Here is a 23,941-nt window from a genome sequence, read left to right on the forward strand (position 1 = left end):
GAGCATCACTCGACCAAGTTTGGGTGCTGCCTATTGTAGCAATGTCCTCCTTTCCCCAGGCACTACGCTCACCCAGCCGAGCGCTCAGACGTCTCGCACTGGTGCACAGGCTCTCACACACGTGTCACTATTTCCCCGGCCGCCCTCGTGTGACGCAGTTGCTCGTTTCACGGGGCGGTTGCTCTTCCATTTCCTGTTGTGCTTTAGCTGCGTCTCTCTCCTCTTCCCGGGGCTACAGAGACCCCCTTTCACTAGCCCCCCCGCGAGAGCGGTCCCCGTCCCAGCCGCATGTGCCTTCCCACGTGGCCTCTCGGCGAGCCTGAGTCCAAAACGCCTTCTGACTTTTACATGCCAGACTGGGTCCGTGCCGATATAGGCGGAGCCCGTTCGTGTCTGGGCTCCCCCTGGCCACACCTGTCCCCTTCGCAGGCTGGGCTGGCCGCTCCCCCCCACCCGCAGCCTGCACCTACCGCTGCTCCGGCCGGCTGGCCAGAGAGATGAAAGATGCATGGTAACTTCATCCCTGCACCGCTCCCCCCCCCCCCCCCCCCCCCCCGCAGCCTGCACCTACCGCTGCTCCGGCCGGCTGGCCAGAGAGATGAAAGATGCATGGTAACTTCATCCCTGCACCGCTCCCCCCCCCCCCCCCCCCCCCGCAGCCTGCACCTACCGCTGCTCCGGCCGGCTGGCCAGAGAGATGAAAGATGCATGGTAACTTCATCCCTGCACCGCTCCCCCCCGCCCGCAGCCTGCACCTACCGCTGCTCCGGCCAGCTGGCCAGAGAGATGAAAGATGCATGGTAACTTCATCCCTGCACCGCTCCCCCCCCGCCCGCAGCCTGCACCTACCGCTGCTCCGGCCAGCTGGCCAGAGAGATGAAAGATGCATGGTAACTTCATCCCTGCACCGCTCCCCCCCCGCCCACAGCCTGCACCTACCGCTGCTCCGGCCGGCTGGCCAGAGAGATGAAAGATGCATGGTAACTTCATCCCTGCACCGCTCCCCCCCCCGCCCACAGCCTGCACCTACCGCTGCTCCGGCCGGCTGGCCAGAGAGATGAAAGATGCATGGTAACTTCATCCCTGCACCGCTCCCCCCCCGCCTCGCGTGGCAAAGGAGCTCGCTGGCTGGAGGGCGCAGAGCTGGGGCGGCTATGGAGGCTGGGCAGGTGAGTGCGTGGTGGGCAAGTGCCAGGCGCTTGTGGAGCTGGGGAACCGGCTTCCCTTGTGCTTCTTCAGCTCCCTGGCAGCGGCTCCTGGAAGTGCCAGGCCTGGGCAGAAGCTCTCACCCCTCTCCGGTGCCTCCCTCCCAGGCCAAGCAGGAGGCGTGTGTGCGGGCGGCCGTGGGACTCCGGCGGGCAGCAGGTACGGCGCTGGGCAGCCAGCTGCTGGGGGGCTGGGGATGGGGCCCGCAATTCATCAGGCCCCTTTGTGCCGTCTCCTCAGGGGACTGGCTCCCACGTGGGGGGATGGATCCCGCCCAGCCTGGGGGGCCCAGTTGGCAGGCAAAGCTCCGCAGCGCTGCGCCCCAAGCCACGCCGTGGGCTGCTGGTGCCCAAGTGGGCCGTGGGCGGAGGCAGCAGGGGGCCCTCGGGAGGCCGTCCTGGGGGGCTCGGGTGAAGGGCCAGGCCTGGGGGGCAGCCCTTGGCCGTGGTTTGGGAGTTGGCAGCGATGGGCCGTGTCCCGCGGTCGGTCGGGGCCGGCCAGAAGGACCCTCCAGTGCAACAGGAACCTGCAGGCAGTTCTGCTCAGCTGGCTGCAAGCCCAGTCCCCTTAGCAACCAGCTCTCGGGCCTGGGCCCGTGGCCAAGCCGGCGCCTGCAGGGAGCCTGGGGCAGGGCCAGCAGCAGCAGGGGCCCTGGCTTCCCGCCCCAGCCCCTGCCCGATGGCAGGAGCAGCCCGAGGGGAGGCTGGGCTGGGATCAAGCCCCAGTTGTTGCGGCTCCCCCACGCGGGGCGGGGGGGCCGGGCCCAGGGCAGCCTGGCTCGGTGCCATGGTGGGGGGTTAGGGTTAGCGCCGGCTCAGCTCTCGCCTCGGCCCTTTCCCAGCCGGCCTGTGGGCTCAGTCTGGCCCTTCGCTGCCAGGCCCGGGAGCTGCCCTGTGCCCTGGCGGCGTGAGGGCGGGGCCGCCCCGCTGCCCTGCGCCGGGGGGAACGTGGCCCCGGGGGGCGGACAGGAGCCCCCGGGAGCCGGCTGGAGCGGGTGCAACCGGCCCTGACGGGTCCCTCGCGCCGCGTTCCAGGCTCGGGGCTGCAGGAGAGTTTCCGGGTGGTGAATGAAGACTCCAGCCGGCTGATTTTTGTAGATAAGGCCGACAAGGGCATTCAGGTAGGGCTGGGCGGGGCGGGGGGGTCTTCACCCCGGACTCGGATGGGAAGGGCCTTGGGGGGGGCCCAGGGATCTCTCTCAGCCCCTCCACAGCCCTCTCCCGTAGTGCCTGGGCTGGCGGGGCCCGGCTGCCCGGGGGCACGAAGCCCCAGACGCCCCTGCGGGCTGGGGGCGCTCAGGGCAGGGGCTGGGGGAGGCAGGGTGGGCAGGGCACTAACCCTGCCGCTGTCGTTCCAGGAGGGCTGCTTCACCTTCGATGGCGTCTTTAGCCTGGACACGGGGCAGGTACGGTGGGGTCTGCGCGTCCGCGCTGGGCAGGGGAAGCCTGGGGCCTCCCGCCTCCCCTCAGGCTCGGGGCAGCAGCCAGGGGCTGATCTGGGTCCGGCCCGATCCCTGCTCCGTACCCCCCGGCTGACCCAGGCCTCCCCCCAGAGTGGGCCCGCGGGGAGGAAGGGCTGCCAGGGGGCTTGTCACGAGCCCCACTCTGCCTACGGGCCCTGAGGGAACCGGAGACCTGGAATAATGTCCAGCTTGGGCCAGGCCCCTTGGAAAAGGACAAATCTAGTGCCCATCTATAAAAGGGAAATGAAAACAACCCAGGAAACTACAGACCAGTCAGTTTAACATCTGTGCCAGGGAAGATAATGGAGCAAGTAATTAAGGAATTCATCTGCAAACACTTGGAAGATAATAAAGTGACAGGGAACAGCCATCATGGATCTGTACAGAACAAATCATGTCAAACCAATCTGATAGCTTTCTTTGATAGGATAACGAGTCTGGTGGATAAGGGAGAAGCGGTGGATGTGGTATACCTAGACTTTAGTAAGGCGTTTGATACGGTCTCGCATGATATTCTTATCAATAAACTAGGCAAATGCAACTTAGATGGGGCTACTATAAGGTGGGTGCAGAACTGGCTGGATAACCGTACTCAGAGAGTAGTTATGAATGGTTCACAATCCTGCTGGAAACGAGTAACAAGTGGGGTTCCGCAGGGTTCTGTTTTGGGACTGGTTCTGTTCAATATCTTCATCAACGAGGATGCTTATTAAGTTTGCAGATGATACCAAGCTGGGAGGGGTTGTAACTGCTTTGGAGGACAGGGTCAGAGTTCAAAATGATCTGGACAAACTGGAGAAATGGTCTGAGGAAAACAGGATGAAGTTTAATAAAGACAAATGCAAAGTGCTCCCCTTAGGGAGGAACAATCAGTCTCCCACACACAGAATGGGAAGCGACTGTCTGGGAAGGAGCACGGCAGAAAGGGATCTAGGGGTCAGAGTGGACCACAGGCTGAATATGAGTCCACAGTGTGACACTGTTGCAAAAAAAGCAAACGTGATTCTGGGCTGCATGAACAGGATGATTCTAGGATGCTGCCCCTGGCACAGCCTGGGGAGCTGACAGCCCCAGCCCAGCAGGTAAATGGCCACAGCTGTGCATGGCTGGGTGCCTTTGTGGGGTTGCTACCTCCCCAGCTGGGCCAGCGCCAGTGGGGAGTTGGGGGCTGCCTGTGCTAGGGGCTGGGCTGGGGGGCCTGGGGTCAGGGCGTGGCGCAGAGCAGCCTGGCCCATGTTTGAGATCCACCCGGGCTCCCCTGGGGTGGCTGGGCCCTGGGTCGTGCCCCAACTCTCCCCACAGGACCAGGTGTTCTCGGAGCTGGTGCGACCCCTGCTGGCCATGGTGCCCCTTGGCTACAGCGTGTCCCTGCTGCTGTGGGAGGCTCCTGGGGCCGGGACGAAGCCGCAGGGCGCTGGCCAGCACCACAGCATCATCCAGCAGGTGAGTCGTGGCCCAGAGGTTACTGCTGGCGCCTGCCTCCCCCTCACCGGGCCGGTTTCACCCTTCGAGGCTCCGGGCTGAGGTGGCCCAACCCACCCAGGGGCACGAACCTCGAGGAGCGGAGCCCCGCGCCCTGGCACTGAATGGGGCAAACAGGAATATACGTGTGTGTGCGGGGCAGAGGGCAGCCGGGCCCCTTTGGGCGCAGTGTGCGGGCAGAGGGCAGCCGGGCCCCTTTGGGCGCAGTGTGCGGGGCAGAGGGCAGCCGGGCCCCTTTGGGCGCAGTGTGCGGGCAGAGGGCAGCCGGGCCCCTTCGGGCGCAGTGTGCGGGCAGAGGGCAGCCGGGCCCCTTTGGGTGCAGTGTGCGGGCAGAGGGCAGCCGGGCCCCTTTGGGCGCAGTGTGCGGGCAGAGGGCAGCCGGGCCCCTTTGGGCGCAGTGTGCGGGGCAGAGGGCATCCGGGCCCCTTTGGGCGCAGTGTCCGGGCAGAGGGCATCCGGGCCCCTTTGGGCGCAGTGTCCGGGCAGAGGGCAGCCGGGCCCCTTTGGGCGCAGTGTGCGGGGCAGAGGGCAGCCGGGCCCCTTCGGGCGCAGTGTCCGGGGCAGAGGGCAGCCGGGCCCCTTTGGGCGCAGTGTGCGAGCAGAGGGCAGCCGGGCCCCTTTGGGCGCAGTGTGCGGGCAGAGGGCAGCCGGGCCCCTTTGGGCGCAGCGTGCGGGCAGAGGGCAGCCGGGCCCCTTTGGGTGCAGCGTGCGGGCAGAGGGCAGCCGGGCCCCTTTGGGCGCAGTGTGCGGGCAGAGGGCAGCCGGGCCCCTTTGGGCGCAGTGTGCGGGCAGAGGGCAGCCGGGCCCCTTTGGGCGCAGTGTGCGGGCAGAGGGCAGCCGGGCCCCTTTGGGCGCAGTGTGCGGGGCAGAGGGCAGCCGGGCCCCTTTGGGCGCAGTGTGCGGGCAGAGGGCAGCCGGGCCCCTTTGGGCGCAGTGTCCGGGCAGAGGGCAGCCGGGCCCCTTTGGGCGCAGTGTGCGGGCAGAGGGCAGCCGGGCCCCTTTGGGCGCAGTGTGCGGGCAGAGGGCAGCCGGGCCCCTTTGGGCGCAGTGTGCGGGCAGAGGGCAGCCGGGCCCCTTTGGGCGCAGTGTTCGGGCAGAGGGCAGCTGGGCCCCTTTGGGCGCAGTGTCCGGGGCAGAGGGCAGCCGGGCCCCTTTGGGCGCAGTGTGCGGGGCAGAGGGCAGCCGGGCCCCTTTGGGTGCAGCGTGCGGGCAGAGGGCAGCCAGGCCCCTTTGGGCGCAGTGTGCGGGCAGAGGGCAGCCGGGCCCCTTTGGGCGCAGTGTCCGGGGCAGAGGGCAGCCGGGCCCCTTTGGGTGCAGCGTGCGGGCAGAGGGCAGCCAGGCCCCTTTGGGCGCAGTGTGCGGGCAGAGGGCAGCCGGGCCCCTTTGGGCGCAGTGTCCGGGGCAGAGGGCAGCCGGGCCCCTTTGGGCGCAGTGTCCTGGGCAGAGGGCAGCCGGGCCCCTTTGGGCGCAGTGTGCGGGCAGAGGGCAGCCGGGCCCCTTTGGGCGCAGTGTGCGGGGCAGAGGGCAGCCGGGCCCCTTTGGGCGCAGTGTCCGGGGCAGAGGGCAGCCGGGCCCCTTTGGGCGCAGTGTGCGGGCAGAGGGCAGCCAGGCCCCTTTGGGCGCAGTGTGCGGGCAGAGGGCAGCTGGGCCCCTTTGGGTGCAGTGTGCGGGCAGAGGGCAGCCAGGCCCCTTTGGGCGCAGTGTGCGGGCAGAGGGCAGCCGGGCCCCTTTGGGCGCAGTGTGCGGGCAGAGGGCAGCCGGGCCCCTTTGGGCGCAGTGTGCGGGCAGAGGGCAGCTGGGCCCCTTTGGGCGCAGTGTCCGGGGCAGAGGGCAGCCGGGCCCCTTTGGGCGCAGTGTGCGGGCAGAGGGCAGCCAGGCCCCTTTGGGCGCAGTGTGCGGGCAGAGGGCAGCTGGGCCCCTTTGGGTGCAGTGTGCGGGCAGAGGGCAGCCAGGCCCCTTTGGGCGCAGTGTGCGGGGCAGAGGGCAGCCGGGCCCCTTTGGGTGCAGTGTGCGGGCAGAGGGCAGCCAGGCCCCTTTGGGCGCAGTGTGCGGGCAGAGAGGTGCCAGTGGGGCCCTGGGACATGCCCGGCCTCTGTTGCTGTGTGAGGCACTTCTCCATCCGCTGACACTAATCTCCGAGCACGGCCTGGCCTCCCGCCGCCCCCCGTGAGCCTCGCTCCCCGAAAGCGGGAGTCCAGGTTTCCAGCGGCATAGGGGTCTCTGGGCACTGCTGATACCCGCCCCGCTCCATCCACTGAAGGCAGCACTGGCGCCTCCATGGGAGCCAGGGATCCCTTGGCTCTGGCATCCCCGGGGGAGGGAGGCAGCCTGGGGGGTGCGTCCGTCCTCGCCCTCCCATGGCAGGGTGGCTCTGAGCTCCCAGCCCCCCTGAAGGGCCCGATCCTGCCCTTCCATGAGCGAATGAGATGGACCCTGAAGTTGAGGGGGGCTCCCCTGCCTGGCTGACGGCAGCAGGGCTGATCCCAGTGGCAGAAGAGGCCCCAGGGAGCGGGTATCTAAGCCTTTCCCCCCCCAGGTGATAGAAGCCTTTTTCCAGGAGCCCGAGCCCCCGGGGCCTGGCGGGGAGCGTCTGCGGACTGTCAGCCTCGTCCAGGTAAGACGGGGGCGGAGCTCCATCCCTGGCCAGCCGGCGGGCGCCCGGCTGCCTGTCCCCCGGCCTGCACCACTGAGCGATGCTAGAATACCCCACTGGAGCAGCCCCCCTGCCCACGGCGGGCCCTGGGGCCTGTGTCTGAGCCCCAACGCGGGGCGAGCGTCCTGCAGGACTGTGGGGTTGCTGGGCGTGGGGGAGCCGGGACGTCCCCGCCCTGAGCGGCTGCCGGGGTGGCTGTTCCTGCCGTTCCCCCGTGGACCTCGGGGCCCAGCTGCTCGGCCCATGGGAGCCTCCTCCCGCTTCCCCGCCTGGCCCTGCGCTCCCGCCGCGAGCTGCTGGCGCAGGACGGAGACGGCGTCACCGCGTTAACACTCGGCACCGACCCCGCCAGGCGCAGCCGGGCCCCGGGTCTCCGGGCAGCCTCACGCCATGAACCGCCCTGCGGGCAGGGCCTGCAAAGCGGCCGGGGACGCCCCAGCCCGAGGGCCGAGCTGGGGTGCCTGAGAGCCGGCCCATGGGCACTGAGGGCCCTTTTCTGCTCCCCCAGTGTCCCAGGGCATGAGCCTGCTCCCAGCAGCGCCAGAGCAGCCTCCAGCGCCCAGGCGGCTCTGAGCTGCCCCTGCCCAGCCCCCAGGGGCGCCTGCGGGTTGAACCACAGGACCCACCCCGGCCTCTCTCTCCTGGGTCCCCCCCCAAGGCAGCCGTGAGGCAGGGCTGGGCCGTGACCGTGACCCACAGAAAGAGGAACCAAAGAAAAAGACGCAAAAGCTGGGAGGGGGTGGACGGCGCTAGCGCTGCTCCGGGCCAGGGCGCCTCCCCCCCCCCGAGCTGGCTCAGTGCCAGGACGGCTCCGTGCCAGGGGGGCCCCGACTCAGTTCTAATGCTGCCCCTGCTGTAGCTTTGTGCAGATGGACGTGCCCGGGACCTGCTGTGCCCCAGGAACCAGGCCCTGCCCGTGCTGGACGTGCCCCCGCTGGGTCTGTACGTAGCGGATCCCACCTCTCTGCTCTCCTGGGTGGGGATCGGTGCTGTCTCTGAGAGCTCCACCCCGGCTGTGGCCAGAGGCTGGGGCAGTGGGGCTGGGGGTGCCCCAGCCGAGCTAGGAGTGGGGGTCAGGCTTGGAACAGGCAATAGGGCTCAGCAGGGAGCATTGGACGGGGGAGGGCAGGACCAGGAGGGACCTGTGGCAGAGCTGTGTGTGGCACTCAGGGCTGGCCTGGGGTTGGGGAACTGTGGCTTAGGTCTGGGGTGCCAGGCAGAGTGGGGGGGGCCGCAGGCCAGCAGGGAGTGCCAGGCAGAGCCAGGGGTGCAGGTCAGCTGGGGGTGCCAGGCAGAGCGGGGGAGCGCAGGCCAGCAGGGGGCGCCAGGCAGAGCGGGGCAGCGCAGGGGAGCGCAGGCCAGCAGGGGGCACCAGGCAGAGCAGAGGAGTGCAGGGGGGTGCAGGCCAGCAGGGGGTGCCAGGCAGAGCAGGGGAGTGCAGGCCAGCAGGGAGCACCAGGCAGAGCAGGGGGGTGCAGGCCAGCAGGGAGCACCAGGCAGAACAGGGGGGGTGCAGGCCAGCAGAGGGCGTCAGGCAGAGCAGGTGAGTGTAGGGGGGTGCAGGCCAGCAGGGGGCGCCAGGCAGAGCAGGGGGGTGCAGGCCAGCAGGGGGTGCCAGGCAGAGCAGGGGGGTGCAGGCCAGCAGGGGGCGCCAGGCAGAGCAGGGGGGTGCAGGTCAGCAGGGGGCGCCAGGCAGAGCAGGGGGGTGCAGGCCAGCAGGGGGCGCCAGGCAGAGCAGGGGAGAGCAGGGGGGGCGCAGGCCAGCAGGGGGCGTCAGGCAGAGCAGGTGAGTGTAGGGGGGTGCAGGCCAGCAGGGGGCGCCAGGCAGAGCAGGGGGGTGCAGGCCAGCAGGGGGCGCCAGGCAGAGCAGGGGGGGGCGCAGGCCAGCAGGGGGTGTCAGGCAGAGCAGGTGAGTGTAGGGGGCGCAGGCCAGCAGGGGGCGCCAGGCAGAGCAGGGGGCGCCAGGCAGAGCAGAGGGGCGCAGGCCAGCAGGGGGTGCCAGGCAGAGCAGGGGGGTGCAGGCCAGCAAGGGGCGCCAGGCAGAGCAGGGGGCGCCAGGCAGAGCAGAGGGGCGCAGGCCAGCAGGGGGCGCCAGTCAGAGCAGGGGGGTGCAGGCCAGCAGGGGGCGCCAGGCAGAGCAGGGGGCGCAGGCCAGCAGGGGGCGCCAGGCAGAGCCGAGGGGCAGGGGCGCAGGCCAGCTGCCCTGCCCTGGGAATGGTTGGGAGCCCGGCGGGGCGTGCCGGGGGCCGGCAGAGGGAACGGGGCGTTAGCCGCTCTGCTGTAGGGCAGCTCGCTGACACCACGCGGCCGAGGCCCGGGCGCCGCTCACCACGTGGTCTGGTAGATCCGGGGGGATCGCCGCCTGGGCCAGGGCAGCCTCCCCATCCGCACAGAGACCGCTGCTCCCTGGGGCGGCCGAGGCTGCCCGCCCCCGCTGGGCTAAAACGGAGCCAGGCCCTGCCCATGGAGCAGGAGGGGGTCTAGCGGGTTCCTTGCTCTGCCCCTCGCTCCCCCACCTCTCTCTGCGTCCAGGATGGTGCAAGAGGCCAGTGAAATCCGCGTGTCCAGCTCTGCAGCTGCCTCCAGCATCTACGCGAAGGGGCTGGCGGGTCCGGCACTGCCCCAGGGGTGCTCGCAGCAGTCCCAGGCGGAGCAGCAGGCAGCCGCGTAAGGGTCGGGGCTGGGGAGGGCACCTGGGGGCATGAGGGGAGGCCTCCCAGCCGGTCCCAAGCAGGCCTGGCCCTGCTTAGCTGGGTGAACTCGCTGGCTGCCCCCTGCGAGCCCCAGGCCAGGCTGAGGGGCCGTGTGCGCAGCGGCAGGGCGCTGGGACGGGGGAAGGGGCTTTCCCAAAGCCAGAAGGGGGAGAAGCTGCTGGCTGGCAGGGTCTGTGCATTGGCCCTCTGGCCCCTGGCGCTGGGTTGGGGGGGGAGGGGAGGCGCAGACCCTGCCCTGCTTCCTGGCACTGGGTTGGCGGGGGGGAGGGAGGGGAAGTTGTAATTTGTCCGGGGACTGGCAGCCAGGCCCTGCTGCGCCAGCCACTCGGCCCCACGCAGCCCTCACCTCCCGCCTTGCCCCAGGTGCGCCAGCCTCTTCACCCTCACCCTGGAGCAGGACCTGGAGGGCTGCCAGCGCCGACGCTCGGCCGTCAGGATCGTGGAGTTCCCCCGAGGGGCTGGGCCCTGCGTGGAGCCGTATGTATGGGGGGGGGGGGGCAGGACCACGCTGCGGCGCCAGGAACCAGCAGTTTGGGCGTCACAATGTGCAGGGAGGGACACGTCTCTGGGTCTGAGTTTGTCAGCCAGCGGCTTTGAAGGGGGTGAAACTAAGGGGCAAATCAGACCCCCCAAGAGTTCCTGAGCCTGTCGGGCCTCCTGCTCGCTGGCGCCCCCTGCTGGAGCTGGGATGGCATATCCAGCGCAACTCCTCGAGGGGACCGTGTGCGGCATTCAGAGCTAAAGCCTGGGCACAACTGAGTCCTGCGGAACTCCCTGCTGCAGGATAATGAGGCCCATCATGCCATTCATTTGAAAAAGAGGCTGAGGCCGGTGTGTGAGCAGCAGCAATGGCAGCCGGGCTCACAGCCCCCAGCCTTGCTGTTACGTACGTGCCTGCCGATAGCACTGGCCAGACTCAGGGCCTCATTGCGCCAGGTGCTGTACACGCTGCCTGGTCACTAGCCGGGGACAAGACGGGGGCCCCCACAGGCCCATGGTGACCAAACTGGCCGGTCGCCAGCAGCCCCTAGCATGGACAGGCCCCAGGCTGGGTGGGGCCGGCCTTCGCCTGCATTGTAAACGTCACGCTAATGAGTGAGGGCAGCAGGGCTGTTGTGGGCCTGCCCCCCGGGGCTCTCACCCGTCCCCGGCTCTGCAGGCTGGCGCCCCTGCGCCGAGCTCTGGCTCCGGGCGAGCTCCCGGATGATGCGGGATCCCTCCCCTGGGTTCTCAAGCGGACGCTAGAAGGAAACAACCTCACGTTCCTGCTGCTGTGTTTGGCCCTGCCAGGTACGAGCCCCGTGGTGCCCCGTGCCCCGGGCCGGATGGGGCCTCCGCGCAGCGAGGGCTCTGCCCCGGTGCTGAGTCCACGCCCTGCCCACACTCAGCCGCCGGCCGGCCCCCCAGGACACCGCCAGGACGGGCCTGCGGCCGGGAGCCCAGCCTGGCCGGAGGCAGCAGCTAGAGCGAGCGCCCGGCTCGGTGCAGCCAGGAGCCATGGCACACGGGGGTGGGATCAACCCCCCAGTCCAGGGTGAGGGCCGAGCTGGTTTCAGGTTTCCTGCTGGCTGGTGGCGGCTCGGCTCTGCCCCGGGCGCCCGGCGTGCGGGAGGGGAGCTTGGCATTCACAGGCAGCACCCACAGGGCCCCTGCCCGGTACGTCTAAGTCCCTGCCGCGCCGTCTCTCCGCTCGTCCCCTGAACGTGGCCGTGGTCTCACATCCCCCTGGGAGGGCAGGAAGGCTCCCGGCTGCTCAGAGCTCCCCAGAGCTCCCGGGCCCTGCGCGGGCAGCCTATGGCAGGTGCCAGGCCGGGCTGCAGGGGTCGCTGCCAGCCCGCCTCAGGCCCAGCTAACAGACGGGTTGTTCTGGCAAACTCCCCTCCCCCAGCCTCCCCTTCCTGCAGCCCCGGCCTCTGCTCCCTCTAGTGCAGGGCTCAGGGCCCCTCAGGGCGCCGCCAGGCCCCTGTGCGGGGGGGGGACACACAAGCTGTCGACTTCCCCGACCTGCGGTGCCACCAGCATTTGCCTGGCGTGACACGTGCACAGCGGCTTCTGGGCGGGGGGGCCTGGGGGGTTGCGCGGGGAGGGGTCCCAACAGGAGCCCAGTGCTCAGTGGGCGCCACTGGTTCTGCACCAGCACCTCGGGCCGAACGCCGCCTCCCCCTTCCCCCGGCAGATGCCTCCGGAGAAGAGATCCTCGCGGCCCTCTCGCTGGCCGAGCAGGCCAGGGGCCTGGCCAAGACGGTCTCGGCGACCCACTGGGACCCTGCGGAGGCGGCTGGGAGGCAGAGGGCAGCGATCCGAGAGCTGAGGGCCCAGCTCCTCGCCAGCCGCCACCACGCCACCCAGCAGAGCCTGGCCCGCCAGCTGGGGAGAGCGCTGGGGGAGCTGCAGGTGGGAGAAGCAGCCGCTTGGCATGTGGATGGGCTCTCGTGGCCAAGCTACTAGCACAGCCCCACCCAGCCCAGCCCAGCCCAGCACCAACTTCCCCAGCCCAGCCCCACCCTCCCCAGCCTAGCACCAACCTGCCCAGCCCAGCCCTACCCTGCCCAACACAGCACCAACTTCTCCAGCCCAGCCCCACCCTGCCCAACACAGCCCCACCCTCCCCTGCCCAGCCCCACCCTGCCCAGCCCAGCCCCACCCTCCCCTGCCCAGCCCCATCCTGCCCAGCCCCACGCTGCCCAGCACAGCCAGCAGCAGCCACTGAGTTAGCTGATGCCCAAGAAGCCACATGTAAAGCTGGGAGGGGCTGCAAATGCTTTGGGGTTAAACTTCAGAATGATCCAGACAAGTAAACAGGATGGAATTCGACAAGGACGTTGCGACGTGCTCCCCTGCAGAGGGAACCATCAGTTGTGCACACAACATGGGAAGTGACTGTGGGTCACAGGCTAAATATGAGTCAACACTGTGACACTGTTGCAAGAAAAGCCAGGTTACTGGGTGTGCGCAGGCCCCGTGGCAGGGTGTGCGCAGGCCCGTGGCTGGGTGTGCGCAGGCCCGTGGCTGGGTGTGCGCAGGCCCGTGGCTGGGTGTGCGCAGGCCCAGTGGCTAGGTGTGCGCAGGCCCGTGGCAGGGTGTGCGCAGGCCCCGTGGCTGGGTGTGCGCGGGCCCGTGGCTGGGTGTGCGCGGGCCCCGTGGCTGGGTGTGCCCGGGCCCCGTGCCTGGGTGTGCCCGGGCCCCGTGGCTGGGTGTGCGCAGGCCCGTGGCTGGGTGTGCGCAGGCCCGTGGCTGGGTGTACGCAGGCCCCGTGGCTGGCTGTGCGCAGGCCCCGTGGCTGGCTGTGCGCAGGCCCCGTGGCTGGCTGTGCGCAGGCCCCGTGGCTGGATGTGCGCAGGCCCCGTGGCTGGGTGTGCGCAGGCCCCGTGGCAGGGTGTGCGCAGGCCCCGTGGCAGGGTGTGCGCAGGCCCCGTGGCTGGGTGTGCGCAGGCCCCGTGGCTGGGTGAGCGCAGGCCCGTGGCTGGGTGTGCGCAGGCCCCGTGGCTGGGTGTGCGCAGGCCCCGTGCCTGGGTGTGCGCAGGCCCGTGCCAGGGTGTGCGCAGGCCCCGTGGCTGGGTGTGCGCAGGCCCCGTGGCTGGGTGTGCGCAGGCCCCGTGGCAGGGTGTGCGCAGGCCCCGTGGCTGGGTGTGTGCAGGCCCGTGGCAGGGTGTGCGCAGGCCCCGTGGCTGGGTGTGCGCAGGCCCCGTGGCAGGGTGTGCGCAGGCCCCGTGGCAGGGTGTGCGCAGGCCCGTGGCTGGGTGTGCGCAGGCCCCGTGGCTGGTTGTGCGCAGGCCCGTGGCTGGTTGTGCGCGGGCCCCGTGGCAGGGTGTGCGCAGGCCCCGTGCCTGGGTGTGCGCAGGCCCCGTGGCTGGGTGAGCGCAGGCCCGTGGCAGGGTGTGCGTAGGCCCCGTGGCTGGGTGTGTGCAGGCCCCGTGGCTGGGTGTACGTAGGCCCCGTGCCTGGGTGTGCGCAGGCCCCGTGCCTGGGTGTGCGCAGGCCCCGTGGTGGTGCTGCATAACACACTGACGTCTCCTGGGCCTGTTCAGGTGCTGAAGAGCCAGAGCTGGGAGAAGAAGAAGGCAATGGCGGAGGCATGTGAAGGAAGTAGCAGCCAGCCTCCGGAAGCCCAGGTGAGTCCGGGACTCTGGCTGCTGGGCGCTGCCCTGTGTGTGCAGACCAGCGGCTCTGCCAGCAGTCGTGGGAATGGGCACTGGGGAGACAGAGAACGTCAGACCCATCCCCAAGCCAACAGGGAGCTGCCTTGTACTGTGAGCAGGCAGCTCCCGGCCAAGCCCTCCCTGGGTCTCATCCCAGCACGTCCTGCGTTGCCGGGGTGGGAATCTTCAGGCTCTGGGCCACGCAGTCGGGAAGCCCACACTGAGCGCTGAGTCGGAGGTGAACGGCCGGGGCCCTGCACTGCGCCTGGCTGGGGCGGGCTGGGGACGGCTGTGCTTCAGCACTGGAGGAGACCGCGTGGGGCTGGGACGCAGTCTGTGTGCGGGGGGCCTGGCCTAGGGGAACCCTTGTCAGAGGTCCCCGGTGCTGCAGCGGCTCCTGGCCCTGCTTTGCTTTGACTGAGCCTCATCTGACATGCCCCAGGGGGTAGGAATGGTGCCCCTGGCTCTGTCTGTCAGAGGCTGGAGAGGGACGGCAGGAGACAAATCGCTTGGTCATTGTCTTTGGTCCACCCTCCCTGGGGCACCTGGTGCTGGCCGCTGTCGGCAGACAGGATACAGGGCTAGATGGACCTTTGGGCTGACCCAGTCCGGCCGTTCTCATGTCCCACTCTCCAGGGTCGAATCCCTTTGCAGCTGGGGAGGGATGAGCCGCTCACAGACCACGTGCTGACAGACATGCTGAGAAGCCAGGAGGTCCCTGACAGAGGCATCCCCAAGCCAGACGGAGACATACCAGGTGCAGGAGCAATTTCAGGGCTGGGTCTATCCTGGCCCAGCCGTGGGGTGGCCTGGCAGCTAACAGTATCCGAGGCTCAGCTCACGTGTTAAATCCCTGGCAAATGGCCTCTCTTCGGGCCAGCCTCACCCCAGCCCAGCGCAGAGGGCACAGGGAGACTGGGTGCACCCCAGCTGGCTGGAAAGCAGAGAAACTGCCGGGCCCAGGCCTCCTTAGGCAGGGAAAGGCCTGGAAGGGCTGGTGTGGCTATTTCGGGGAGTCTGCTTCTTTATCGCCGGCTCCCCCTCCCTCTTCCGTCAGGGGTCGGCCCCCTCTGCAGTGACCAGAGCAGCCCGGGGCGCTTTGATGGACTCTCCGCCAGCGAGGGAGCAGCCCCAGGGGGGAAGCCTTTGCAACGTGGAGGCAGCAGAACACAGGAGCCAAGCTGCACAGCTGGCGTGGCCGGCGCGGTGAGTGCGAGGCACGGGGAGGGGGAGAGGTACGGCCACTGCCGCCCAGCTTGGCGCGTGATTCCCCCGACAGGCTCACCTCGCGGTCACAGGGCTGGCTCCGTGCCCTCTGCCGGGGCGGGGAGAGAGAGCGTCTGTCTGTCTGAGAGAGGAGGAGGAGCTCTGTCCGACCCTGCCACGGTGCTCCCAGCTGCGGAGATGTGGCTTCTCTGGAGCCATTCTTCTTCCCACCCGATACCAGCCCCACGCCTGGCCTCTGTTACAGGCTGGATTTCCTCCTGCAGGAACTCGAGGCCCTTCACGAACAATATAAACACTTGCTGAAATGCGCCCACCTCTGGGGTGGGATGTGGCAGCCGCCTGCACCCAGCGGTGCTACACGGTTCAGGTGGAAGAGGTGCAGTTTTCCTCCCACATGCCCCATCGAGCCCCCCCTCCCTGCCCCACACTGGGTAGTACTAAGGGGCCTGACCCTGCATGGGCTGTGGGTGCAGCCACCCCAGCTCCCTGCACCTGCTGGGAGCCCCAGCCGGGCTCACAATCCCAGCTGTCTGCGGTGGGAGGGAGCTGACCCCCTGCCCTCTGCTGGGACTGAGCTCCCCAAGGCCGCTGCTCTAGCGCCATCTCGCTGCCCGGCCAGCACTGCCACGCCGGGCTGGGCCACAGCGATCGCCCCGGGGGCCCTGCTCTCGCTGATCCTACAGCCGCACCCCGGGGAGAAGCCAGCCACAGCCAGTGCTCCTGCAGCTGGCCGTGCAGCACCCCCTGCTGGGAGAAGCAGGGGCTGCAGCCACTCGGCGCCAGGCTGCAGCCCTCCCTCAGACAACCCATTCCCAGGGGTCCCCGCAGGGAGGCTGAGCGCTGGGGAGGTGGCCAGCCCGTGGGAAAGCCGCTCAGAGCACAGAGGGGACCCACAGGGCAGTCACAGGAGGGGACAGGCTGGTGAGGCCCCGCTTGTCCCTCCCCCCGGGCCCAGCTGAGCTCCCTGCCTCAGTCAGGCTGGCTCGGGGGCTGGGCTGAGAGCACAAGGGCCACGCGCCTGCCTGCGCGTGCCGGGCAGGCGTGGCAGAGACCCCCCCACCCCCCGCAGCCCCACCCGGCCCTGTCACCCATTCCGGAGCCCCCAGACACGCAGCTTGGGACACAGGCAGGCTCATCCCCGTCTCACGCTCCCTGCTTTGCCTCTCCCTGGGGCCAGGCCGCGGCCCCTCCGGCACCACACTCAGCGCCCCCCACGCACGCACGTGCCAAGGCGGAGGGGCCCAGGCCGCGCGGCCGGCTCCCTCTGCCCCACAGCGCTGCGGCCGCAGGACACCGGCTGCTCTCTGCCAGGCGGGGAGCTGGGCCTTGGCACCGCGCCCGACAATGGAGCAGCAGTTTGCGGCTGCCAAGGCCAGGAGGCAGCGGCTGCAGGAGCAGCACCAGCGGCTCATCCAGCAGGAAGCCCTGAGGCTGGAGGAGCAAGCGGGGAGCCAGGAGGTGAGTGGGGGATGGGGTGGCCAGGGCCCGGGCCCAGGGCCGTTGTCCCAGCTGGCAGGCCAAGGCCAGGGCCAGGCCGTAGAACTGCAGCCGGCCAGCCCAGGCTGCCGGGCCGGCGCGGAGGGAAACAGGCATTTGGTGGCACTAGGGGCCACACCCCGGGCCTAGGCACAGGCTCTGGTGGCAGCAGGACGCGGGCAGCCAAGCACAGGGATCCCTGGAGCTGCTGCCCTGATCCGCAGGCTCTCCCACTGCACGGCAGCCTCTGCCCGGGGGCCATGGTGGCACCGACCCAGGGAGAGTCCTGGCCCCGCCGTGGAGGCAGCTTCGGGGGCAACCGCCTGCCAGCTCGGAGAGACGGGAACACACAGCCCCAAGGCAGGAGCAGGGCCCCTGGGGCAATAAGCCGCTGGGGAGGGCAAAGGGGACCTTGCGGAGCTCGGGGGAAGCTAGTCCAGGTGAGGCACTGAACTGCCACCTGCCTCGCCCCTCCCCCGGGCCCAGCTCAGACTGAAGGGCAAGTGGGGCGCAGGCAGGAAGAGGCCGGCGTGCATGCGGGGCGGGGAAGGAGTCTTCCCAGGGCTGCCCTGCGAGGGGAGGCCAGCGCCCAGGTGCTCTGCCTGGACAGCCAGAGGCAGGGCCCCTTCCCGGCCGGGTGGTTGGGCAGGGCCCCAGCCCGTCTGCGGGGACCAGGGCGACTCCCCACAGCTGCCCGAGGGCTCTCGCCCCCCCCCAGGACGCGCCGCGCTGGCCGCAGGAGAGGGCGCTGCTGGCCCTGCAGCTGGAGGCGCGGCGGCGGGAGCAGGCCGAGGCGGAGAAGGACCTGGAGGCCCTGTGGCAGCAGCAGCGCTGGGAAGCGGAGACTCACAAACACCACGTCCTCCAGGTCACCTGCTACAGGGTTCGACGGCCTGGGTCCGGCCCCGGCAGCCCACTGGGAGCCAGTCCCCTCAGCGGGGGGGTCGGGGCTCCCCAGGCAACGCCTTGGGCGGCCTGTCGCCCACTGGCCAGTCCCGCCCCAGAACCGGCTGGCACCAGGCGGCCCCTTTGTGGGCAGACTCAGCAGAGCAAGGGCTGAGTTCTACCCGGCAGCCCCTCGGGCCTGGCTCGAGGGCGATATATCGGGGTGCTGGCCAGGCTTCCTTGTAAGCTGGGCGCTTGGGCGGCCATGCAGGAGAAAGGCCAGTGCTGCCCAGCTGCTCAGCAGACTGCCCACAGCCAGGTCTGTGTACTGGTGGTGCACAGTCGCACATGGCTGAGTGCACAGCCGATTTATTCCACACACGGACAGGAAAACATATGGGGCACCCTCAGCCCCATAGCACTGTTCCCTCTCTGCACGGCCAACTAGCCTGGGTCTTCACAGCCTCTCCCAGCCTGCTGAGAAAGCCAGTTAGCCAGCTAGGGCCTGCAGGCCTCCAGCCCAGGCCTGGCTAGTAAATCCCCAGCGGACAGCTGGGTGCGAGATGGCCAGGCAGCGAGAAGCCGCCGCGCCCGGGCAGGTGGCTGGCTGAGCCCTTACACAGATCAGGGGATACTTCCTGTGAAACTGGCTCTTCAGAACGGCACCATCTTCCCCCGCTTCCGCCCCGGGCAGCAGGGATGGCGCCTCAGCTGGTCCCTGCTGCAGAGGCATCAGGGAAAGACACCCGGCCCCAGGCCCTGAGCCTGCCCCAGCCCCAGCTCTCCGGATGCCTGTGTTGAGGCAGGGCGGGGGCAGGCCACGGCTCAGGGGCCCCCTGCTCTCCACAGGTGTTTCGGGCTTATCGGGGGCTCTGGGAGGAGCAGACTGAGGCGCGGGAGCGACGGTACCGGAAGCTGCTGCAGGAGACGCTCCAGGACGCCATCTCCCTGTCTGCGCAGAACCAGCAGCTCCGGGCACAGCGCCAGCCGGGCAGCACCGAGCGTGCCGTGCAGACAGAGCCAGGAGGCCGAGCAGGGCCATAGCACCAGTGCACTGGGCAGACGTATCTGCCCGAGGGAGCCACCGGCAGCAGGGCAGGGAGAGGCCACTTGGGTAACCCTGGGCCAGCCTCTCTTACAGCCCAGGCAGGGCCGGCTGAAATAAACCAACGCGATTCCCAGTCACCAGCGTGTTCAGAGGTTCCGAGGAGGCTGGGATGGGAAAAGTTAACTGGGTTCCCGGGAAGCAGCAGGGTTACCGGGAACTGGTTATCGTCTGCGCAGCGGGTTGGACTCAAGGGCCTCCCGAGGTCTCTTCCAAGCCGAGGGGTCTATGATGGCCACCTGGAGCAGCCCGACTGGCGGGGCCCCTGCCCCACAGCGGCAGCTGGATCCAAGCCCCAGCTGCTCTGTACCAGCCCCCCACCAGGTAACATATAGGGCACTCATTAGCCAGTAACTGTTTTAAGGGGTATTTAAAGGTCAGACTAGGGCCTCTGGTGCAACCAGTCTCCTTGCCCTCCAGCAGACAGAAATGAGACAGGCACAAGGGCTGGGAAAGTGCAGGTTTAATACCACAGGCAGCACCGGAGCAGGCGTTGCTAGTTGGCGCATGGGGGGGGGGGGGGGGGGGAAGACACGAATTGACCATGGTCAAACCTGAGTCGGTACAAATCCAGACACCAACCCACCACTTGTCCAGGCTAAGCAGTCGCCGTGCTCCAGCTGCTTGTGCCCCAGGGGCAAGCAGAGGCCTGCGCAGAGGGAGATGGGCAGCGCGCCAGGAGAGGAGGAACAGCTGCAGAGCATGGCTGCTGCCAGAGGAGGGCTTTGGTGCTTTGTAACAGGTGAGAGCAGCAGAGAGGAGACGCGCCCGGCTCTGCATGAGACCAAGGGCTCCAGGCAGCTCACTGCACAGGGCTGCGCAGACCGGGTCTAGGCCCCGTCCCAAGGCACTTTGGATCTGTGCAGGCCGGATCAGCAGCCAGAGAGAGAAGGAAGCAGCCTGCATCACACACGGGGTCCCTGAGCTGGGAACGGTGCTGCTCAGCTGTAGCAAGTCGCTCGGAGCCCTCCAAGAGAGGACCCAAGGCCCAGAGCTCAGGCAACCAGGGGAAATGGGGGGTGGGCCCAGAGGACCTCGTTAAACAGCTGTTATTGCCACTGGCTTAGCCTTCACAAGGAAGCCCTTTCACCCCTCCCCCAAAAGGGAAACATTGGGCCTGATGCTGCAGAGACCAGCACCACGCAGGACAGAGAGCCCGTGCCACAAACACGTCCTGTCCCGCAGCGACCAATCTCCTTCGTGCCACACAGCAATCGTGCAACTCCTTGCAGCGCACAAGCTAGCGGCTTGGGATAGCCAGTCGCGTTCAGCTACAGCGTACTGCTTGTCCCTGACCTCAGGGGGTGGGCTCCGAAGGGAATCTGCCGTTTAGGAGCATCCAGGCCAGACTGATGCATGTTACATAAAAAAGAGATTAAAAAAAGCAACAAGCACTTGCCCCCCAACAGCCCAGCTGTGGCCTCCCTTCCAGGCATCTCCCCCAGAGCTGCAAAGCGGAGTCTATCTATCTGACTCCGTAGTACAAGTGAACGGCCATGCCGATCAGCAGGACAGCGAGGAAGAAGAAGGCCGTGAGCTGCAGGCTGAAGAGCAGGACGGAAAGGAGGGCATTGACGAGCATGGAGCAGGAGATAACGAAGAGCCTGGTGATGTTGCTGCTGTGCTTCATGACCACAGACATTATCAAGCCATTCAGGGCCTGGCTGAGCACGATTACCAGCACCCAGAAAGAGAAGCCGTCCAGGAACCCAGCCCCGCCACTGCTCAAGAGATGGACCGCGGAGTTCAGCAGGACGCCGAAGGAGTAAAGGAAGAGGTTCTGGAGGGCCAGGGGCAGACCTTGGGTTTTCAGGATGACTTCGGTGTAGACAGCAGACAGGCCCGAAATCAGGCAGTACACGGAGATGAGCAGCAAGCCAAGCAGGGTGACGTGCAGCTGCATGTCTGAGGAGCTGGGGGCGTGCTGCACGTCCTGGAGGCCGCCATAGGCGTAGCTCACGCCGGCGGCTGTCAGCAGGAAGAGGGCCAGCCACTTGTGCAAAGAGAGTCTTTGGTGCAGGAACATGCTGTAGAGGAGAGCAGTGCTGCCAATCTTCAGGTTACTCAGGACCTGGTAGGTGCTGGGATCCATGAAGAGCTGCATGTGAACCACCAGGTTATTGTTGGCAGCATAGAGCAGCGCAGACAGGGCAAAGGGGGCAGCGTGGCGCCAGGACAGAGACACTCCCAGCTGCCGCCGGTCCCAGGTCAGCAGGGACACGAAGCAGAGCACCAGCTTGGTCAGCTCGGTAAGAACCACAACAGACGAGGCGCTGAACGGGATCTTCCCATCCACTTTACACAGAGTCAGGAGGGGAGCATGGGAGCCATAGATAGTAACAGACAGAACCAGCATCAGTGCCCACAGCCCTCTCCTCAGCCCACCAGTCACAGGGCGGAGCTGGGAGCCAGCAGGACTACCATTCTCAATAAGTATTCCCATGAGGCAGCGGGTCCCAGCTGAGGTAAAGGGTAGCACCTCACGGTCAGCGCCTCAGGAGATGCCAAATCACACCAGGATGTAGATATGTTTCTAAAAATCAAGTCAGCTCCTTGGAAAGAGAGACACAACAAATGCCATATACTTAAGGACAGTCTGATTAGGAAGACACTGCACTATTCTCCACGTGCTCAATGCAAGGAGAGGAACACGTCTGCTCTTCACGGGGGAGAGAAATGGAGGTTTCCCTAGGAATCAGACGACGCACATTTCCTGGGCAAGGGCATTGATACATGGAGGAATGTAAAAAAAGCGTGTGAGATGATCTGACACCGCCACCCTTCCAGTCTACTAGGGGAAAAAGCAGGATGAAAAAACTTCTCTAAGAAAGGCAGTTGTCAAGAGTCAAATCTTCAAACAATGGACAGCTGAAAGCAGCGGTTGCTACCTTCAGGGTATTCTGATTAATATTTTGTAATCAGACCGGCTGATATTTCACACTGATCTGGTATTAAACATGTTTTACAATGGGCCAGAATGACACATGTAGCTGCAGTCCGGGGGGCCCCTTAAGATCATGTCAGAGTTGTCTAGGAGGTCTAAGGTGAGGAGAGATGTTTCTGGAGTGCACTGTTGTCCAAAGAATTCTCCTCTAGTCTGGTCCCTTCCTCAGCGAGCTGATATAGTCTCGGATTGTCTTTTCGACATTGGGAACGGCATAGACCTGAGCTGCATAGATTCCAGTGCAAGTCCCAGCCACAAATCCTAGGACTGCAGAAGATCGGAGTTTGGCTACAACGTAACCTGCCAGAAACCCTTTGAGAAATGGAGATGCCAGCAAAGAGCCATCCTGCAGAGAAAAAAGAAAGAAGGGGATGAAACGGCCTCTCGCACAACATTGTACCTGACTGCACAAAACTGCAGTGTCTCCCCCAGATCTCCCGGGAGTGCTGTTAGCAGGTTTGTGTAACCTCATCCCTGCAGAAGAAATAAATAGAACCTCAGTATTTTGCCAAGAAAAGCAAGTGGAACTAGCATTCCCGTGGGACATTCGTTCTCCCGTCCATTCCAGAACAGCAAGATCACGTGGGAGAGCAAAGCGACCAGAGGGTTAAAGAACTCCAGCTTTACCTGGCCCACCCCAGCCTGCACCTCGTCCTCCACGCGCTGCTGCAAGTTCTCCAGCTGAGACTTCAAAAACGCAAGATCCTTCAGCTTTGGCCGCGAGTCCTGCACAGTGAAAACAAAGTCTCAGCGCGGCAGCGCACAGGCGGCTGGACACTGCCCCGGAGCCGGCTCCCCCCGCCGGGACTGGCTCCCCCGGGACAGTAGGGGGGCTGGACCCTGGGGCGATCCCCTGGAGTCCCGGCAGCAGCGCTACGGGCCCGGCGCAACCCTCAGCCTGGTCACTGCCCAGCCCTGGTGGGGCGATGCCGGGGGGCGGGGGAGGATGTCGGGGGGGCGATGCCCGGGGGGGGGGGAGGATGTCGGGGGGGGGGCGATGCCCGGGGGGGCGGGGGAAGATGTCGGCGGGGGGGGGGCGATGCCGGGGGGGGGAGGATGTCGGGGGGGGGGGCGATGCCCGGGGGGGCGGGGGAAGATGTCGGCGGGGGGGGGGCGATGCCGGGGGGGGGAGGATGCCCGGGGGGGGGCGGGCAGCGGGCACAGCCCAGCCCCCCGGCGCCCTCACCTTGTCGTCCGCCATCTTCGGGCCCGGGCCTCCGTGCGCACATGCGCAGCGCCCAGCATGGGCGCGCTAGAGCCCACGCATGCGTATTGGTAGCCGGGAAAGGCGCTTTGGGCACGAGGCGTCACGGGACGCTGCCCGAACAAGGGAAAGGAACGAAGGCGGCGCAGTCGCCATCTTTAAACGGGGCGGAAGTGGTCACTGTCCCACCGGAAACCGCGGAGCGGAGCCACTTCCTTCTCGAGGGTGGCGGGTGGCGCGCGGGCGCAAAGGCTGCGGAGGGAGCGTCCGGCTCGCGCCACGTCACCTGCCCCCGCGCCCCCCGCTTCGGGGGGCGGGCCCGTGTTCGTTTGCCCGCGGAGGGGGAGGGGACGCGGGAAGAGCGCGCGGGCCCTGCCCCCCCGGACACGTGTTCCGCTTGCCCCGCGGGCACGCGCACCACCTTGCACGCCCAGGACGCGCCTCGTGCACGCGCGTGCTGCCACCCCGTGCTCCCCCCCCCATGGCTTTGGGGCGCCCAGGCCGCGCACCGGGCACCTCAAGTTCTCGCGAGTCCCGGATGCTGCACGTGCAGATCGAGCCCCCTGCACACAGGTGGCAGCTTGTCCCCAGGCGTAGTGCCAGCTGCAGGGTGCACGCGGCAATCCCAGGGGTGCCCCTGGCTCTCAGCTACCCGGGCAGCACCTTGCTAACGCTGCCCAGTTCATTCCGCTGGTATCCAGTCTAATCTGGGGCCAAGGTCACGCACCTCTCATCGCTGTGTGCTTGGGAGGATCCCAGACAGGATTTCCAGTTCCTTTAGAGAGCATTAGGAACACAAAATGATCCAATAGCTAGGGCAGGACACTGGGGCTGTGTCTGCACTCGCGGCTTCTTGTGCAAGAAAACGTCCACACTGCCGTGTGCGAGCTGTGCTTTTGTGCCAGAGCGCCCATGGCAGTGTGGATGCTTTCTTGCGCAAGAAATCCCTTGAGCGTCTACACTGCCCTCCTGCGCAAGGAGCCCCCTCTTACCACGCCGGACTGTACATTTACTTGCGCAAGAGCTGGTGGGCAGGGTGGACGCTCTGCAGGTTCTTGCGCAAGAAAGGCCGTACTTGTGCAAGAAGCCACGAGTGTAGACATAGCCCTGGAGTTAGCAGTCTTGGGGTCTGTTCGGGGTTAGCTTCTGACTGACTGTGTGGCCTTGCTGTGACTCTCTACCTCAGTTTGCCCAGTTGTAAAACGGGGACAATGCTGTTTCCTTCTGGGAGACCAAATTCATAGAGCCCTGTGCAGATACAAAATTTGTATCCACAGCTACATCTGTATCTGCAAAAATGAGCCAAGGATATGCTCATTGACATCTGCAGATGCGGATACCCACAGACGTCAAGTGGATATCCCTGAATTTGTAGGACTCTACAAATCCATAAAACGTATGAGAACAACACTGAGCCCCTCAGCCTTAAAGGCAAGGCAAGCTC

At 67.0% G+C, this 23,941-nt stretch overlaps 3 protein-coding genes across 10 annotated transcripts; 1 reads left to right on the forward strand and 2 right to left on the reverse strand.

The window, feature by feature from the left end:
• Positions 1–679: 679 nt before the first annotated feature.
• On the forward strand, positions 680–18,429 carry LOC142818695 (uncharacterized). 8 transcript variants are annotated; one of them, XM_075900057.1, is made up of 17 exons: positions 699–1,169; positions 1,314–1,365; positions 2,241–2,326; positions 2,564–2,611; positions 3,971–4,111; positions 6,687–6,764; positions 7,663–7,745; positions 9,336–9,470; positions 9,881–9,994; positions 10,677–10,807; positions 11,694–11,911; positions 13,546–13,629; positions 14,293–14,413; positions 14,714–14,862; positions 16,195–16,341; positions 17,078–17,227; positions 18,094–18,429. In XM_075900057.1, the coding sequence occupies exons 1-17, from the start codon at positions 1,065–1,067 to the stop codon at positions 18,286–18,288; spliced, it is 2,037 nt and encodes a 678-aa protein (XP_075756172.1). In that variant the 5' UTR covers positions 699–1,064; the 3' UTR covers positions 18,289–18,429. The 8 variants fall into 8 exon arrangements, with proteins under 8 accessions (XP_075756177.1, XP_075756176.1, XP_075756175.1 ...); XM_075900056.1 differs by having other exon boundaries at positions 690–1,365; positions 6,708–6,764; XM_075900055.1 differs by having other exon boundaries at positions 694–1,365.
• On the reverse strand, positions 18,183–20,792 carry SLC35A4 (solute carrier family 35 member A4). The gene has a single exon (XM_014578003.2). It carries the CDS (start codon positions 20,790–20,792, stop codon positions 19,815–19,817), a length of 978 nt encoding a protein of 325 aa, XP_014433489.2. The 3' UTR covers positions 18,183–19,814.
• Positions 20,793–21,441: 649 nt separating this feature from the next.
• On the reverse strand, positions 21,442–22,633 carry LOC102453771 (SLC35A4 upstream open reading frame protein). Its single transcript, XM_006110359.4, has 3 exons — positions 22,480–22,633; positions 21,921–22,019; positions 21,442–21,639 (listed from the first exon to the last, which is right to left on the reverse strand). Exons 1-3 carry the CDS (start codon positions 22,492–22,494, stop codon positions 21,442–21,444), a joined length of 312 nt encoding a protein of 103 aa, XP_006110421.2. The 5' UTR covers positions 22,495–22,633.
• Positions 22,634–23,941: the final 1,308 nt, after the last annotated feature.

This window comes from Pelodiscus sinensis, chromosome 17 (genome assembly GCF_049634645.1).
Source record: "Pelodiscus sinensis isolate JC-2024 chromosome 17, ASM4963464v1, whole genome shotgun sequence".
Classification (NCBI taxonomy): domain Eukaryota; kingdom Metazoa; phylum Chordata; order Testudines; family Trionychidae; genus Pelodiscus; species Pelodiscus sinensis.